Source organism: Acomys minous (assembly GCF_964271855.1).
Source record: "Acomys minous genome assembly, chromosome: 4".
Lineage (NCBI taxonomy): Eukaryota > Metazoa > Chordata > Mammalia > Rodentia > Muridae > Acomys > Acomys minous.
This window is the reverse complement of record NC_140486.1, coordinates 120111646-120127285: the sequence shown is the minus strand read 5'-3', so window position 1 is coordinate 120127285 and position 15640 is coordinate 120111646. Positions and strand designations below refer to the sequence as shown.

General features: G+C 37.3%; 1 protein-coding gene across 1 annotated transcript in view; it reads right to left on the bottom strand.

Annotated features, from left to right (window-relative positions):
- Nucleotides 1-15640, bottom strand: part of LOC311595772 (solute carrier organic anion transporter family member 6C1-like) — a gene marked incomplete at its 5' end in the record, with an annotated part of 70794 nt that overhangs the window by 17943 nt on the left and 37211 nt on the right. Inside the window, 2 exons of the mRNA XM_084778742.1 lie at nt 8534-8721; nt 12117-12270. Of these exons, the coding sequence (XP_084634868.1) occupies nt 8534-8721; nt 12117-12270 (342 nt within the window). The remainder of the gene's footprint in view (nt 1-8533; nt 8722-12116; nt 12271-15640) is intronic.

Sequence of the window (15640 nt, the reverse complement as noted above, 5' to 3'; positions counted from 1 at the left end):
ACATAAAAGAGACATATAGAGAGGCACTGGAAGAATTTCAGGAAAATACAAACAGACAGATGAAGGAAATCGATAAAACACTTCAAGATCTGAAGATGAAAATGGAATATATGATAAAGGAACACAGAGAAGAAAAATGTGACCAAGAGGCCCTAGAGAAGAAAGCAACAACAACGAGATGGCCTTCTCTAAAAGAACCCAAGAAATGGAAGAACGAATTTCGGGACTTGAAGATACAATCGTCAAACTTGAAACAAGCATCAAACAAAATGCTAAATCCAAAAAGTTCCTGACACAGAACATCTAAGAAATCAAGGACACCATGAAAAGAAGAAACCTGAGAATAATAGGCATTGAGGAAAAAGGAGACGTCTGACTCCATGGACCAGAAAATATCTTCAACAAAATCATAGAAGAAAATTTTCCCAAGCAGAAGAAGGAGATTCATACGAACATACAAGAGGCCCAGAGAACACCAAATAGAATAGACCAGAAAAGAAATCTTCCCACCACATAATAATAAAACACACAAGATATACAGAACAAAGAAAAATATTAAAAGCAGCAAGAGAAAAAGGCAGAGTAACAAAACGATGGCAAACCTATCAGAATTACACCCAACTTCTCAGCTGAGACCATGAAAGCCAGGAGGGCCTGCACAGAGGTCCTGCAAACACCATAAGACCACAGATTCCAGGCTAGGCTACTATACCCAGTGAAACTATCAATAACCATTGATAAAGAAAACAAAATATTCCATGAAAGAAACAAATTCAAACAGTACTTATCCACAAATCCAGCTCTATAAAAGTTACTAGAAGGAACATTCCACCCCACAGAGATGAGATACAATGAATACTACACAGGAAATTGATAACCACACCATCACAAAATCACAACCTCACAAACTCCTGACTATAACAAACATCAAAATGAAGGGGTTTAACAGTCACTGGTCATTAATATCTCTCATTATCAATGGTCTCAATTCTCCAATAAAAAGACACAGAGTAATCGAGTGGATGCATAAACAAGACCCAACATTCTTCTACATCCCAGAAACACATCTAACCCACAAGGACAGACATTACCTCAGGGTAAAAGGCTGGAAAATTATTTCAAGAATCTTCACAAGAAGGAAGCTGGTGTAGCCATTCTAGTCGCCAATCAAGCAGACTTTCAACTGAAATTAATAAAAAGGGATGAGGAAGGACACTTCATATTCATCAAGGATAAAGTCAACCAAGAGGATATCACAATTCTGAACATCTATGCTCCAAATACAAGGGCACCCACATTTGTAAAAGAACTCTTAACAAAGCTTAAACCACTCATCTATCACCACACAGTAATAATGGAAGACTTCAACCCTCCATTTTCACTGAAGGATAGGTCATTAAAACAGAAAGTAGGCCAAGAAATAACATCACTAACCAACATCATGAATCAAATGGATCTAACAGATGTTTACAGAACTTTTCACCCAAACACAAGGACTATACTTTCTTCTCAGCACTTCATGGAACCTTCTCCAAAATTGATCACATAGTAGGTCCACAGCAAGCCTCAACAGATACAAGATGATTGAAATAATATCTTATATCTTCTCAGATCACCATAGTCTAAGGCTAGACTTCAACAACAACAGAAATAACAAATAACATGCTCACACATGGAAACTAAACAATGCTCTACTTAATGACACCTGGGTCAGAGAAGAAATAAAGGAAGAAATAAAGGACTTCCTGAAATTCAATGAAAATGAAGGAACAACATACCCAAATTTGTGGTACATTGAAAGTGGTGTTAAGAGGAAAATTCATAGCACCAAGTGCCTTTAAAAAGAAATTGGAAACATCCCACATAAGCAACTTAGCAACACATCTGGAAGCCCTAGGAAAAAAAAGAAGCAGAGACACCCAAGAGGAGTAGACATCTGGAAATAATCAAACTCAGGGCTGAAATCAATAAATTAGGAACAAAAAGAACAAATCAACTAAACAACAAAACCAGGAGCTGTTTTTTTTTTTTTTGAGAAAATCAACAAGATAGATGAACCATTAGCCAAACTAACTAAAAGACAAAGAGACACTATACAAATCAACAAAATCAGAAATGAAAAGGAAGACATTACAACAGACACTGAAGAAATACAAAGGTTAATAATATCCTACTTCAAAGGCATATATGCCACAAATGTTGAAAATCTAAGGGAAATGGACAATTTTCTCAATTGATTCCACTTGCTAAAATTGAATCAATATCAGATAAACAAATGAAATAGCCCTATTTCCCCTATAGAAATAGAAACAATCATTGATAGTCTCCCAACCAATAAAAGCCCAGAGCCAGATGGTTTCAGAGCAAAAGATGTGCTAATACTGATACTCTACAATGTACCCCCAAAGATAGAAATGGATGGAACATTACCAAATTCTTTCTAAGAGGCCAAAGTCATGTTGATCTCTAAACCTCACAAAGACCCAACAAAAAAGGAGAACTTCAGACCAATTGTTCTTATGAACATAGATGCAAAGATACTCAATAAAATACTTGCAAAATGAATAAAAGAATATATCAAAGACGTCATTCATCAGGACCATGTAGACTTCATTCAAGGCAAGCAAGGATGGCTTAATATATGGAAATCCATCAATTTAACCCACCATATAAACAAACTAAAAGAAAAAAAACCACATGATCATCTACTTAGATGCAGAAATAACATTTGACAAAATCTAACACCCATTCATATTTAAAGTGTTGGAGAGATTGGGGATACAAGGCACATACTTAAATATATTAAAGGCTATATACAGCAAGCCTACAGCCAACATCAAATTAAATGGAAAGATACTCAAGGAAATTCCTCTAAATTCGGGGACCAGACAAGGCTGCACACTATCTCCATATCTCTTCATTATAGTTATTGAAGTTCTAGCCAGAGCAATAAGACAACACAAGGAGATCAAGGGAATTCAAATGAGAAAGAAAGAAGTCAAATTATCCCTATTTGCAGATGATATGATAATGTACATAAGTGACCCCCAAATTTCCACTCCTACAGATGATAAACACGTTCAACAAATTGGCTGGATACAAAATTAACTAAAAAAAAGTAACCTTCCTATATACAAATGGCAATCATACAGAGGAAGAAATTAGGAAATCTACATGCTTCATGTTAGTGACAAGCAATATAAAATATCTAGGAGTTACTCTAACCAAGTAAGTGAAGGACTTGTTTAAAAAAAAAACATTAAGTCCCTGAAGAAAGAGATTGGAGTTGACTTGAGAAGATGGAGGGATCTCCCTTGTTCATGGATCAGGAGAATTAACATAATAAAAATGGCCATATTACAAAAAGCAATATACAGATTCAATGCAATCCTTATCAAAATACCTACACAATTTTTAAAGACATTGAAAGGTCAATTCTCAACTTCATATGGAAATACAAAAAAACCAGAATAGCTAAAAGAATCTTGTACAATAAAAGATCCTCCAGAGGAATCTTCATACCCGATCTCAAGATGTACCATAGAGCAATAGTAATTAAAACAGCATGGTACTTGTACAGCAATAGGCTGGTTGATCAATGGAATCAAATTGAAGACCAAGATATGAATCCACACACATATAGTCACTTGATTTTGACAAAGTAGCCAAATCTATTCAATGGAAAAAGGATAGCATCTTCAACAAATGGTGCTGGTCCAACTGGATGTCTACATGTAGGAAAATGCCATTAGACCCATATTTATCACCATGCATAAAACTCAAGTCCAAGTGTATTAAAGACCTCAACATAAAACTAGAGACACTAAATTGGTTGGAAGAAAATTGGGGAAGAACTTGGAACACATTGCCACAGGAGACAACTGCCTGACAGAACACCAACATCCCAGACCTTAAGGTTAACAATTAATAAATCAGACCTCATGAGGTTAAGAAGCTTCTGTAAGGCAGGAGACACCATCAAAAGAACAAAGTGACAGCCTACAGACTGGAAAAAGATCTTCACCAACCCAACATTTGACAAAGGTCCAATATCCAAAATATATAAAGAACTCAAGAAATTAAACACAACCATACCAAATAACCCAATTGAGAAATGGGGCTCAGAACTAAACAGAGAATTCTCAATAGAGGAATATCAAATGGCTGAGAAACACTTAAAGAAATGCTCACAGTCTTTAGTCATCAGAGAAACACAAATCAAAACGACTCTGAGATTGCATCTTACACCAATCAGAATGGCTAAGATAAAAAATTCAAGTGACACCACATGCTTGCCAGGATGTGGGGAGAGGAGCACTCCATCATTGCTGTTGGGAAAGCAAACTAGTACAACCACTTTGGAAATCTATCTGGCGCTGTCTCAGAAAACTGAGAATAGGGATTCCTCAAGACCCAGCTATTCCACTCCTTGGAACATACCCAGAAGAAACACCATCACACAACAGGGACATATGATCAACCATGTTCATAGCGGCCTTATTCATAATAGCCAGAACATGGAAACAGCCTAAGTGTCCCTCAGTAGAATATTGGATAAACCGTGGTACATTTACACTGTGGAATACTACTCAGCTATTAAAAGCATGGAATTCCCAAAGTTTGTGGACAAATGGATTGAACTAGAAATGGTCATAATGAGTGAGTTCACCCAGAAGCAGAAAGAGGCAAATGGTATATACTCACTTATATCTGGACATTAGCCTAAGGAGCATGTCCCATGAAAGTCTTCCTGTACCAGGAAAGTGAGTCAGAGGGGAGGATATCCTATTGGGACGTTATGTGAGAGAAGCATGTGAGAATGGGGAAATGGAAGGATCCAGAGGATCCTAGAAACCTACAAGAAGATCATTATGATGGTAAGTTCTGGGCCTAAAGGTCCTGCTCAAACAATGGCACCAACCAATGACTATTCATGCAGTAGATATTGAACCCTGACCCAGATCTAGCCAATGGACAGGACATTCTCCACAGTAGAGTAGAAAGTAGGGACTCTCTTTCACATGAACACTGGTGCCCCATAGTTGACCACGTCCCCTTGGCGGGCCTGGTGGCATTTAGAGGAAGGATAGCAGGCTACAAAGAAGAGATTTGATACCCTATGAGCACACACAGGGGAAGGAGGTCCCCCTCAGTCACAGTCATATGGGGAGGGGTGAATAGGGGGAAAGCAGGAGGGAGGGAGGAATGAGAGGATACAAGGGATGGGATAACTATTATGATGTAATGTGAATGAATTAATTAAAATTCTCCTGCTATCTGCAAAACTCCTTATTTCATGACATGCCATGCTTTCAATGATTATGCATTCATTTACTGAAGATTTAATTTTCTATCTCATTCTGAAATTAGTTACATTAGGGACATCCTGGGCATTTTCCTTGTCTTCTGTCTCATCAGTTCCAAAGAGACTGTGATTTTCTTACATTCAACCTGATCCCAAAATGTTCATATCAAGGTGATGTCCTCATATTCTGAGCAAAATCATATTCTGTGCAGAAAATACTGACATTTGTAAATTCTGAGATTTTCTTCCATTCTTCTTTTCCTTCCTTTGAATATATCACAGAATAACAGTCTGGCTTCAAACTCAGTACATTCGGGATTCTATACCGAGAATGTTGAGATCAGCAAAGTCATGCCACATGTGTTTTTCCTTATAAACTTCATTGTGTACTTATTAGCTGCATCTGATATGGCTTCAATTTTTATATCTGTAATTTTAAATTCATGTTTTGTTTACTCATAATTTTTGAGCTAGAAATGATCATAATGAGTGAGTTAACCCAGAAGCAGAAAGACTCAAATGGTATATACTCACTTATATCTGCATATTAGCCAAAGGGACATGTCCCACGAAAGCCTTCACTTACCAGGAAACTGAGACAGAGGGGAGGACATTCTAGTGGGACTCTAGATGAGAGAATCATGGGAGAATGGCAAAGTAGAAGGATCCAGAGGGTCCTAGAAGCCTACAAGTAGAACATTATGATAGGCAGATTTGGGCACAGGGGTCCAGCTCAAACTAAGGCACTAGCCAAGGACAATACAGGCGGTAAACCTTAAACCCCTACCCAGATCTAGACAATGGACAAAACACTCTCCACAGTAGAGTGGAGAGTGGGATAGTTCTTTCTCACATACTCTGGTGCCTCACCTTTGACCATGTCCCCTGGAGGGGGAGACCTGGTGGCACTCAGAGGAAGGACAGCAGATTACCAAGAAGAGACGTGATACCCTATGAACATATACAGGGGGAGGTAATTCCCCTCAGGAACAGTCATAGGGGAGGGGAATAAGGGGAAAATGGGAGGGAGGGAAGAATGAGAGGATACAAGGGATGGGATAACCATTGAGATGTAACAAGAATAAATTAATAAAGGAGAAAAAAAGTAAAAAAAAAAAAAGAATAACTTTATGATGGGCAGATCTGGGCATACGCGTCCTGCTCAAACTATGGCACCAGCCAAGGATAATATCTGCAGTAAACTTCAAACCCTTACCCAGATCTAGCCAATGAACAGGGAATTCTCCACAGTTGAGTGGAGAGTGGGGTCTGACTTTCACATGAACTCTGGTGTCCGATATTTGACCACGTCTCCTGGATGGGGAGGCCTGGCGGCACTCAGAGGAAGGATAGCAGACTCCAAGAAGAGACTTGATACCCTATGAGCATATACAGGGAGAGGAGGTCCCCCGCAGTCACAGTTGTAGGGGAGGAGAGTAAGTAGAAAATGGGGGGGGGGAGGAATGGGAGGATACAAGGGATGGGATAACAATTGAGATGTAATATGAATAAATTAAGAAAAAATATTTTTAAAAAGGTATATGTGGAGACACATTCTGTTTTATTCATTCAAGTAATTTATAAAAATGAGAAGGCTCAAAAATCAATTTCAAGAATGACATAAGTATCTCCCTTTCCTGAGCACATTTGAATATTTTACATCAACTTATAATGAAATAATATTCATTATTTACAAATAATTAGTTCACATGTGTTTGTGAGGGATGGAAAGAGAATGAGAGAAAAGAGGGTGTAGGGATGATGTAGAAGTCTGAGGAAACCTTTTAAGAGTTTTTTCCCATCTACCACGTGAGTTCTAAGGAATTGAAGTGAGATCCTTTGACTTGGTAGCAAGTGTTTTTACTCACTGCTGCATTTCAACCACTCAATTATGGGTCCTTTTGGATTTATGTTCCTTAAATGTTTTTATTGTAGTTATTAGAATTGTTATTGTAGTTGACCAAATGGAATAGGATACTAGATTGCTCCATATTCCATTAACGTTACACCTCTCGCCATTTAACACAGACAAATATTTCTCAAATATGCTATACCATATTATCTCTTAATGTAACTATTATGCTCCTTCCTTCTTTTATCCCACGTTCCTCTTTTAACTTCACTTTCCATACTGTCTTCAAACCACTGGATCAGGATGCCCATCTGACTAGAACTCTAGCACTGCAGAGGCAGAGGCAGAAGGATCACATGCTTTAGGCCAGTTTAGGTTGTCCAAGGCAATCTCATCCACCAAAACCAAATGAAACCAAACCAAACCTAACCAAACCAAACCAAAACACTTTAACTACAGTGAGATAAAACAAAAAAGGAAATATCTCATCAATCTTTGTTAACTTTGTAGAGAATTTCATTATGTAATAATGCTTTCTTAAAAACTCACCCCTACTTTCCCTTCCCTCCAGTCAACTTCTTCGTTTCCTTCCTGATGCTTTTCATCAGATCTATATACATGCAAGATTCTCCACACATTTTTTGTCTCTACTTTCACTCCACAACTAATTTAGAACACCTCATAATTAAACTATTGTTTTTCCATTTTGTTGGTCAGCCTTTACAGGATAGTTAGGCCACAGATGTATTTGTTAACCACTTGATGGAATGCCTTTTAATCTGTTCCTGGAATAAAACTGAGTATTAGGCTTCATATACATTGGAAGCACGCATGAATGACAAATTATGGGTCAATTTAGAATACAAATTGTAACTTTAAAAGTTCTGTGTTCCTTTGTGGATAACACTTATGCTTTCTCATAGCCCTGTTGCTAACATAGAATTAGAATTAAATATCCCTATCAATGAATCAAACTACACCCACATCCACGCTACAATTTAAATTTTTCCTGTTGGATTCATCATGCAAATTTTAGAAGGTAAATATTACCTAAGGTTTCTATTAGATTTCTTTTATTACTGAGGCATATATATGTTCTTTATATATTTATAGAGTAATATATATATATATATGTAATTTCAAAACTGTATATACTTTTAAATTAGACAGTGACTAAATGTAACATCTACACGTTATGCAGAAAACAAGTAAAAAGAAAATTATACATATACATAAAATTTAACAAAATAAATATTTCCTGTATATATTTACTACTACAAGACAAGGAAATCATGTGATCTAATAATCTGAACTATTTCCAGATGTATCATTCTTATGCTTTAAGTACATAGTAATCATGATAATTACAAACTTACTGGAGGGAACTCACGGTGGCAGGTACACTACTTATATTAGCAAAAAATACTGAAGAAAAGAAAAAAGCAAGAAACAAAGGTAATGAGTGACAGTTGCTATTACATTTTCCAAGAATAGCATCAATAAAATGACCTTCTGCATCTGAAGTTGTCAGTCCTTCTTTAATGCAAGAACAATTGTAGTATGCCTAGAAAATAAAAAACAGCACTTCATAAACAGCAAGGTGAAAATAACCTTATTATTATAAAATTAAAAATTTAATTAATATACACATGGAGACTGCCTAGGATTTTGTTTGAATAATTTTATACTGATATTAATATATAATCATGCCACTTTCTTTTTTTCCTCCTTTTTAGCCTTCCCTGTGTGCCTCCCTTTAAATTTTTAGCCTCTTTTGGTATATGTGTGTGTATATATACATATATATATACACATAGTTAAACATGTGTTTTATGTATATATCTACAGTTACACACATGTTTGTGTGTATCTATTAATGTATGTATGTGTGTATACATGCTTAGTCTTTATAGTATTACTTATATGTACAATGTTGGATTTGACCATTTGGTATTAGATAACTAATTGATGTACTCTTCCCTGGATAGAAATATTTCTCTTTCTGTCAACATTCCTTTAAGAGAGTTCCACATCCAACAGTGGTCTAATATTCAGAATATATGAACACAAAACAAAAACAATCCAATTAAATATGTACAGATATGAACAAAGTATTTTCAGTAGAGGAATATCAAATGGCTGAGAAACACTTAAAAGTTCAGCATCCCTAAACCATCAATGAAACACAAATCAAAACAATTCTGAAATTCCATCTTACAGCTCTCATAATGGCTAATATAAATAACATAAGTGCCTTGATTTCTTGAATGTTTTGTGCCAGGAATGTCCCGCAGCCAAAGAATGGATAAATAAACTGTGGTACATTTACACTACAGACTACTACTCAGCTATTAAAAACAAGAAAATCCTGAAATTTGTGGGCAAACGGATGGAACTAGAAATGATGATATTGAGGGAGTTAACCCAGACTCAGGGAAATGGACATGGTATGTACTCACTTATAACTGGACACTAGCCCAACAGGGTTGTCCCCTGAAAGTCTTCAATTACCAGGAGATTGGGATATATGCAGGGATCTTCTATTGGGTCTCTAGGTGAAAGAAGTACAGGATAATAGGGAAGTAGAAGGATCCAGAGGGTCTTAGAAACCCACAAGAAGAACATCGTGATGGATGGATCAGGGCCCAGGGCTGTCTGCTCAAGCTACTGCATTAACCAAGGACAATACAAGTAGTAAAGATCGAACCCCTACTCTGATCTAGCCAATGGACAGGACGTTCTGCACAGTTGTGTGGACAGTGGGGACTGACTCTGACATGAACTCTGGTGCCCCATATTTGACCACTTCCCCTTGATGGAGAGGCCTGGTGGCACTGAGAGAAAGAGTAGGAAGGGTACTGAGATGAGACTTGATAGGCTTTGACCATATATATAGTGGGGAGGAGGCCTCCTTCTGTCACAGACCTAGGGGAGGGGAATAGGGTGAAAGAGGGAGAGAAGAATGAGAGGAGACAAGCAAAGGGATAAAAATTGAGATGTAATCTGAATTAATAAGAAAAGAAATGAAAAAAAAATAACATAAGTGATGGCCCATGATGGCAAGGATGGAGAATAAGTGGAACACTTCTGCTTTGCTAGTGGGAGTGCAACCTTGTGGAGTCACCATGGGAATCCTTAGGGCAGTTGCTCAGAAAATTGGGAATAAGCCTACCTCAAGACCCTCGTATACCCCTCTTTTGCATATAATCAAAGGGTGTCCCATCCTACCACAACAAATCTTTTTCAACTATGTTTATTGTAGCTTAATAGCCAAAAATGGCAACAAGCCTAGATGTCCCTCAGTAGAAGAAAGAATATGTGGTACATTTACACAATGAATATTACTCAGTTGTTTAAAAGTGACATCATTAAATTTCCTGTGAAATGTCTGGAACTAAAAACAAAACAAAAAAAACAAACAAAAAAGAATCTTAAGTGAGGTAACCAAGATCAGAAAGATAAATATGGTAAGTACATTATATGGCTGACCAAGATTCACACTTCTGATAAAATTTAATTTAATAAGTTAGACATGGAAGTGTCTAACAACAAGAACAAATAACAGTTTTGTATTGCAGTTAGATGTCTCTCATATTTTAAAGACCTAAATACTATTTTACCATATAACATTTTAGAAGAACGATTTATAAATGACTTAAATCTTTTTATACTAATGTTTGGTAAACATCTCATGATACAAAATCATAAATCCTGTTACCATGTTGAAATAATGTCTCAGATTATATCTTATTTACTGCCCTATTTCCTTCACAAAAACCAGGAGACAGAGGAAAAGAAACAAGATTTTTAGTACTTCGATTCACAACATTGTTCCAATTAAAAGGTAGAAACTGAAGATGCATGTGCAACTATGAAATGTGTACCCAGGGTCTGAGGAGGTAATTTAATAAGTGAGGCACCATGAAAGGGACCTGGGTTTGATAACCTGCACCCACGTAAACCTCTTGGCATGGTGATATGTTTTTAAGCCCATGGCTGAAAAAGCAGACATGTGTGGATGCTTGGGGCGCTGGGGCTAGGTACTCTAGTCTACCTGGTAGAGCTCTAAGTCTGGAAAGACTGCCTCAAAAATGAAGGTGGACATCAGAGATTTTCCTATAATCACTACTCCATTTTCACATTTTGAAATTGAATACCTTTTCCATTTTCAAGTATCAAATACTCTTATTCATTCTTGGGTTTCCTTCCTCTCTGCATAACTATACAATATATCAAAACATGTGTGCACACATAATAAAAAAGAGAACCCAACAAATTTAGACAAGTAGTAGAGTAGGAACTTGCTCTCAATGACAGTACTAGGAGTAAGAAAAAGTGAATTGTGGCTACAGATGAGGAAATAAGAATTTTCATGTTGGTACCATGAGATGTGTAATTAGAGTTTTTAGCATATTCAATTCAGCTAAGTCATTATTTTCCCATTAATATAAGTTCTCTGTTGCTCAATTTTCTAGAATATCAGCTATGTTCTGTGAGAGCCTCATACATATGGTAAGATTTGGTGCACACACACACACACACACACACACACACACACACACAAATGAAGAATGAGCATGTAGCTCAGTGGTAGAATGACTGGATTCAACTTCTCATTTTAAAAAGTCATTCATATCTGAGATAAGGTTCAGCAGAAATAGAGAAATATCTGAAAAATACAGTGTGGCCATTTTGAATCCAGTAGAAGGCACATTTGAAGGAAAGATACCTCACAGCATAGTACCAGGAAACCTTAAAGTTTGTGAAAGATTGTGTTCAAAGTTCAGAGATTGATATTGAAAGGGAATTTGAGAAACATAAAGTAATTTCTTTCCATGCTGCTAAAATTAAATCTGAGAAAAATATGACAGCAAAATCTTAGAAAGCTAGGAGTAAAGTCTTATCACTATCTATATATTGAGCATGTCACTGGAGAGAGAGAAGCATAATAAACTTTACCTTTTCATTACTTAAGAATTTCATAGCTTTGCAGCCTGCAAAGCATGGAGAGAAATACTCAGTCTCATCTCTTCCACATACAGCAATATGGATGGAATTCAAGCACTCACATTTTACATTGCATGGAGCTGTGAGGTTTCCAATCTTACCTGTGCTGTGAATTTGATATTAAACACAATTATAATACTGACTTAAATTGTTCTTTAAAGATCTATTTATTTATTATTGTCTATATGGTGCTCTGCCTGCACATACATCCACAGGCCAGAAGAGAGCGTCAGATCACATTATAGAGGGATGTGAGCCACCATGTGGTTGCGGAGAATTGAACTCAGGACCTCTGGAAGAGCAGTCAGTGCTCTTAACCTCTAAGTCATTGCTCCAGCCTCCATGTAAATTGTTAATGCATTATGCATCAAGGTATCCATATGATCCATAAATATAGTTATTGAAATAATTTCTTTTTCACAGATTTACCAAGGTATAAAAACCATAACAAAATGCACTCTTAAGAATGCACCATTGATAATCCTGGCGAGATAGCTTAAGAGCACTACCTGTTCTTCTAGAGGAACAAAGTTTCATTTCTAACATCTCCATAGCAGCTCACAGCCATCTTTAACTCCAATTGCAGAGAATATCATGCCCTATTGTATCTATGGGTACCAGGCATGCATGTGGTACATAAACATACATGCATGTCAATACTCAAACATGTAAACTAAAAACCCTTAAAAATATACCAATTGGATCAATTTTATGCTATAATAAAATTTGCATGAGTCATGTTTTAATAATAACCTTTTATGGTAGGATGTCACACCCCCACTTCAAAGACTTCTTTTACCTCTTTGTAGATCCTCTCCTTATTGATAATCTATGACATTTTATAAAAAATAATCACACAGTACTAAACAAATGGCCTTTATCTTTTTTGCTTTATACACATGTTTTCATGATTCTTGGGTAATAAAAGTAGAATATTAAATTGTGTGTAAGTTTTTCCTTTTTCTTTTTCTGTTTTTTAGAGACAGGGTTTCTTTGTGTAGGGTAGGCTGGCTTAAGATGTCTTTGTAGAGCAGGCTGGCCTCAAACTCAGAAATCTTCCAGCCTCCTTGAATGCTAGAACTAAAGACATGTGCCTCTATGCCAGGACTGTATGTTTTTAATGTAAGTAGAATTATTTTATGTGTATGTAAAATTTGATGGAATGTATGTATGTATTCTACATGAGTATAACATCCATGGAAATGAAAGGAAGTCACTGGATTGCTGTGGACTAGAGCTTTGTTCAGTTATGAGCACCCCAATCAAACCTAGGCTCTCTGGAAGGAGAAGAGCTTTTAAACACTGAGCCACCTCTCTAGCTATCTTTTTTTTCTTTTTGCTTTTATTTTTTATTTTTATTTTTATTTTTTTTGTTTTTCAGAAGCCTGTTAGTTTTCCAACATGGCTTATTGTTAAGAACACAAATGTTCTTGTGATCCCAAGTCACCAGGGAAACCAGACACATTACATACACAGATTTTTCTCTCAAAGGATTTGGCACAGAGCCAAGAGTTCGATTCAGAAATCTGTGGTATGGAAGTGATGACCATACTGGTGGTCTATATTAATTGTTGGGTAGGCCATATTAAGTGCTCACAGACATGCCCCCAAGGTAATCTAAATGGTCCTTACATCACCTGTACATCACTGGCATCCCAGAGCTCCCACACCAGGAGCAGAAGTGGCTAGTTGCCTATACAGTCTCTACACTGTACATATGACCATAACCACCCCAGATTCTGCCTTGGGTCCTTAATCTATTACTGGCAGCCTGTCTCTATAACCTATCTTCTTGGAACATGAGTTGAGCCTCAAAATAATTAAGCTGCTCTGTGCAGTGGAAATTGTATTACACCAGGAAATATTCCTCCAAGTTGTACTGTGTTTAAATATGCTGACATTAAGCTGCTTGGCATCACACTCCCTAAAGTTTGATGCAAGTTTTCATTCTCACTTCTTAGCAGTTAATTTTACTACCTGCTGTGACACCTCCAAGGACCCCTTCAACTGGTTCCAAAACTAGGGGTACATGACTCTCTGAGAAAATTCAAGGGAATTTTTCTTTAAGTACATATTAGGATTTCAGAGTAATCTAGGTTCTCACAGAAAATGACTCTTGACCCTTAAAAGAGCAGTAGTAACATGGGATCTTCTCAGATTTTGCAACAAATAATTGTGTACAATCATTGAAATGTTTATTAAGATCAGGAAAAAATAATCAGAACTATAGCAAGTATGAAGAAAACAGATACAAGTGTGATAAAATCCTGGTCAGTTACTTTTTGAAATGGAGAGGAGAGAAAGTATGTGGGGAGGAGGGTGAGAAGAGAGGAGAGTGGGCAGGGGAAGGAGACAAGCAGGAAGAGGAGGAGGAGAAGGAGGAAGAGGAGGAAGAGGAAGAGGAATGCTTTCTGTCAGAACACATCTTGGCATGGTAGACAGAATAGTTCTGGGCTCACGTTCTGTAAGATCTGACCTGAACTCAGAGCTCTCCCTCTGCTGTCTGCCTCCGGTCAGCACTTGCTGTGCAGAAACCACTAGTGAAGAACAGCAACCCTTGAGTTCCAAGGAATGAGAGGTGGATATCTACCACCTGCAACATGAGCTTAGATTTTTGTTAGTTTGTTTTCCCTCTCATACCAGGAAAAACTCCATATCAAAAGTCTCCATAAGAAGACAACTGGGTAGAACTAGAAGTGATCATCCTGAGAAAGGTAACCCAGACCCAAAAGACACACATGGTATATACTCATTTTTCAGTAGATATTAGCCCAACATATGTGTCACCTAGGAGACTTCAACTAATGGGAGATTGGGACAGATACCGAGACTCACAGTGATACTCTGAGTTAAATGCTGTGAATTATATGCAAGAGTTAGGGAATGGAGGGATGATGGGATATTTAAGGAGCTCCACAAGGAGACTATCAAGCCTGGTGGATCCTGACCCAGGTGGTCCTGTACAAAGTGATTCATCAACCAAGGACATTGCAAGCAGAGAACCTAGACCTCCTGTTCAGATGTAGCTAATGGACAGCTCATTTTCCACATGGAGAACAGAGGGAAAAACGATGTGTTGGGATGGGTTCCTGCCACCCACAGGAACTCAGGTTCCCTTGATTTGATCAACAACTCTTAGTGGAGGACGCTGAGAGATGTAGGCTAGCTAGAGGAGACCTGATAGGCTGTGGTTAGATTGTGGGGAAGAGGAGTTAACCTGTCAGTGGTCTAGGGCAGAGGAATAAGGTAGAAATGGGAGGGAGCATGAAAACAGGAAGGGAAGTGCAAGGGTATTACAATCAGGATGAAATGTGAGTAAATGATAATAAAAATTAAAAACAGATGCAGGAAAATACAAACAGGTAAAGGAAATCAATAAATGGTTCAAGATCTGAGGATAGAAACAGAAACAATAAATAAAGCACAAATTGAAGAAATTCTGGAGATATAGAAATTAGGGAAGAAAACAGGAACTG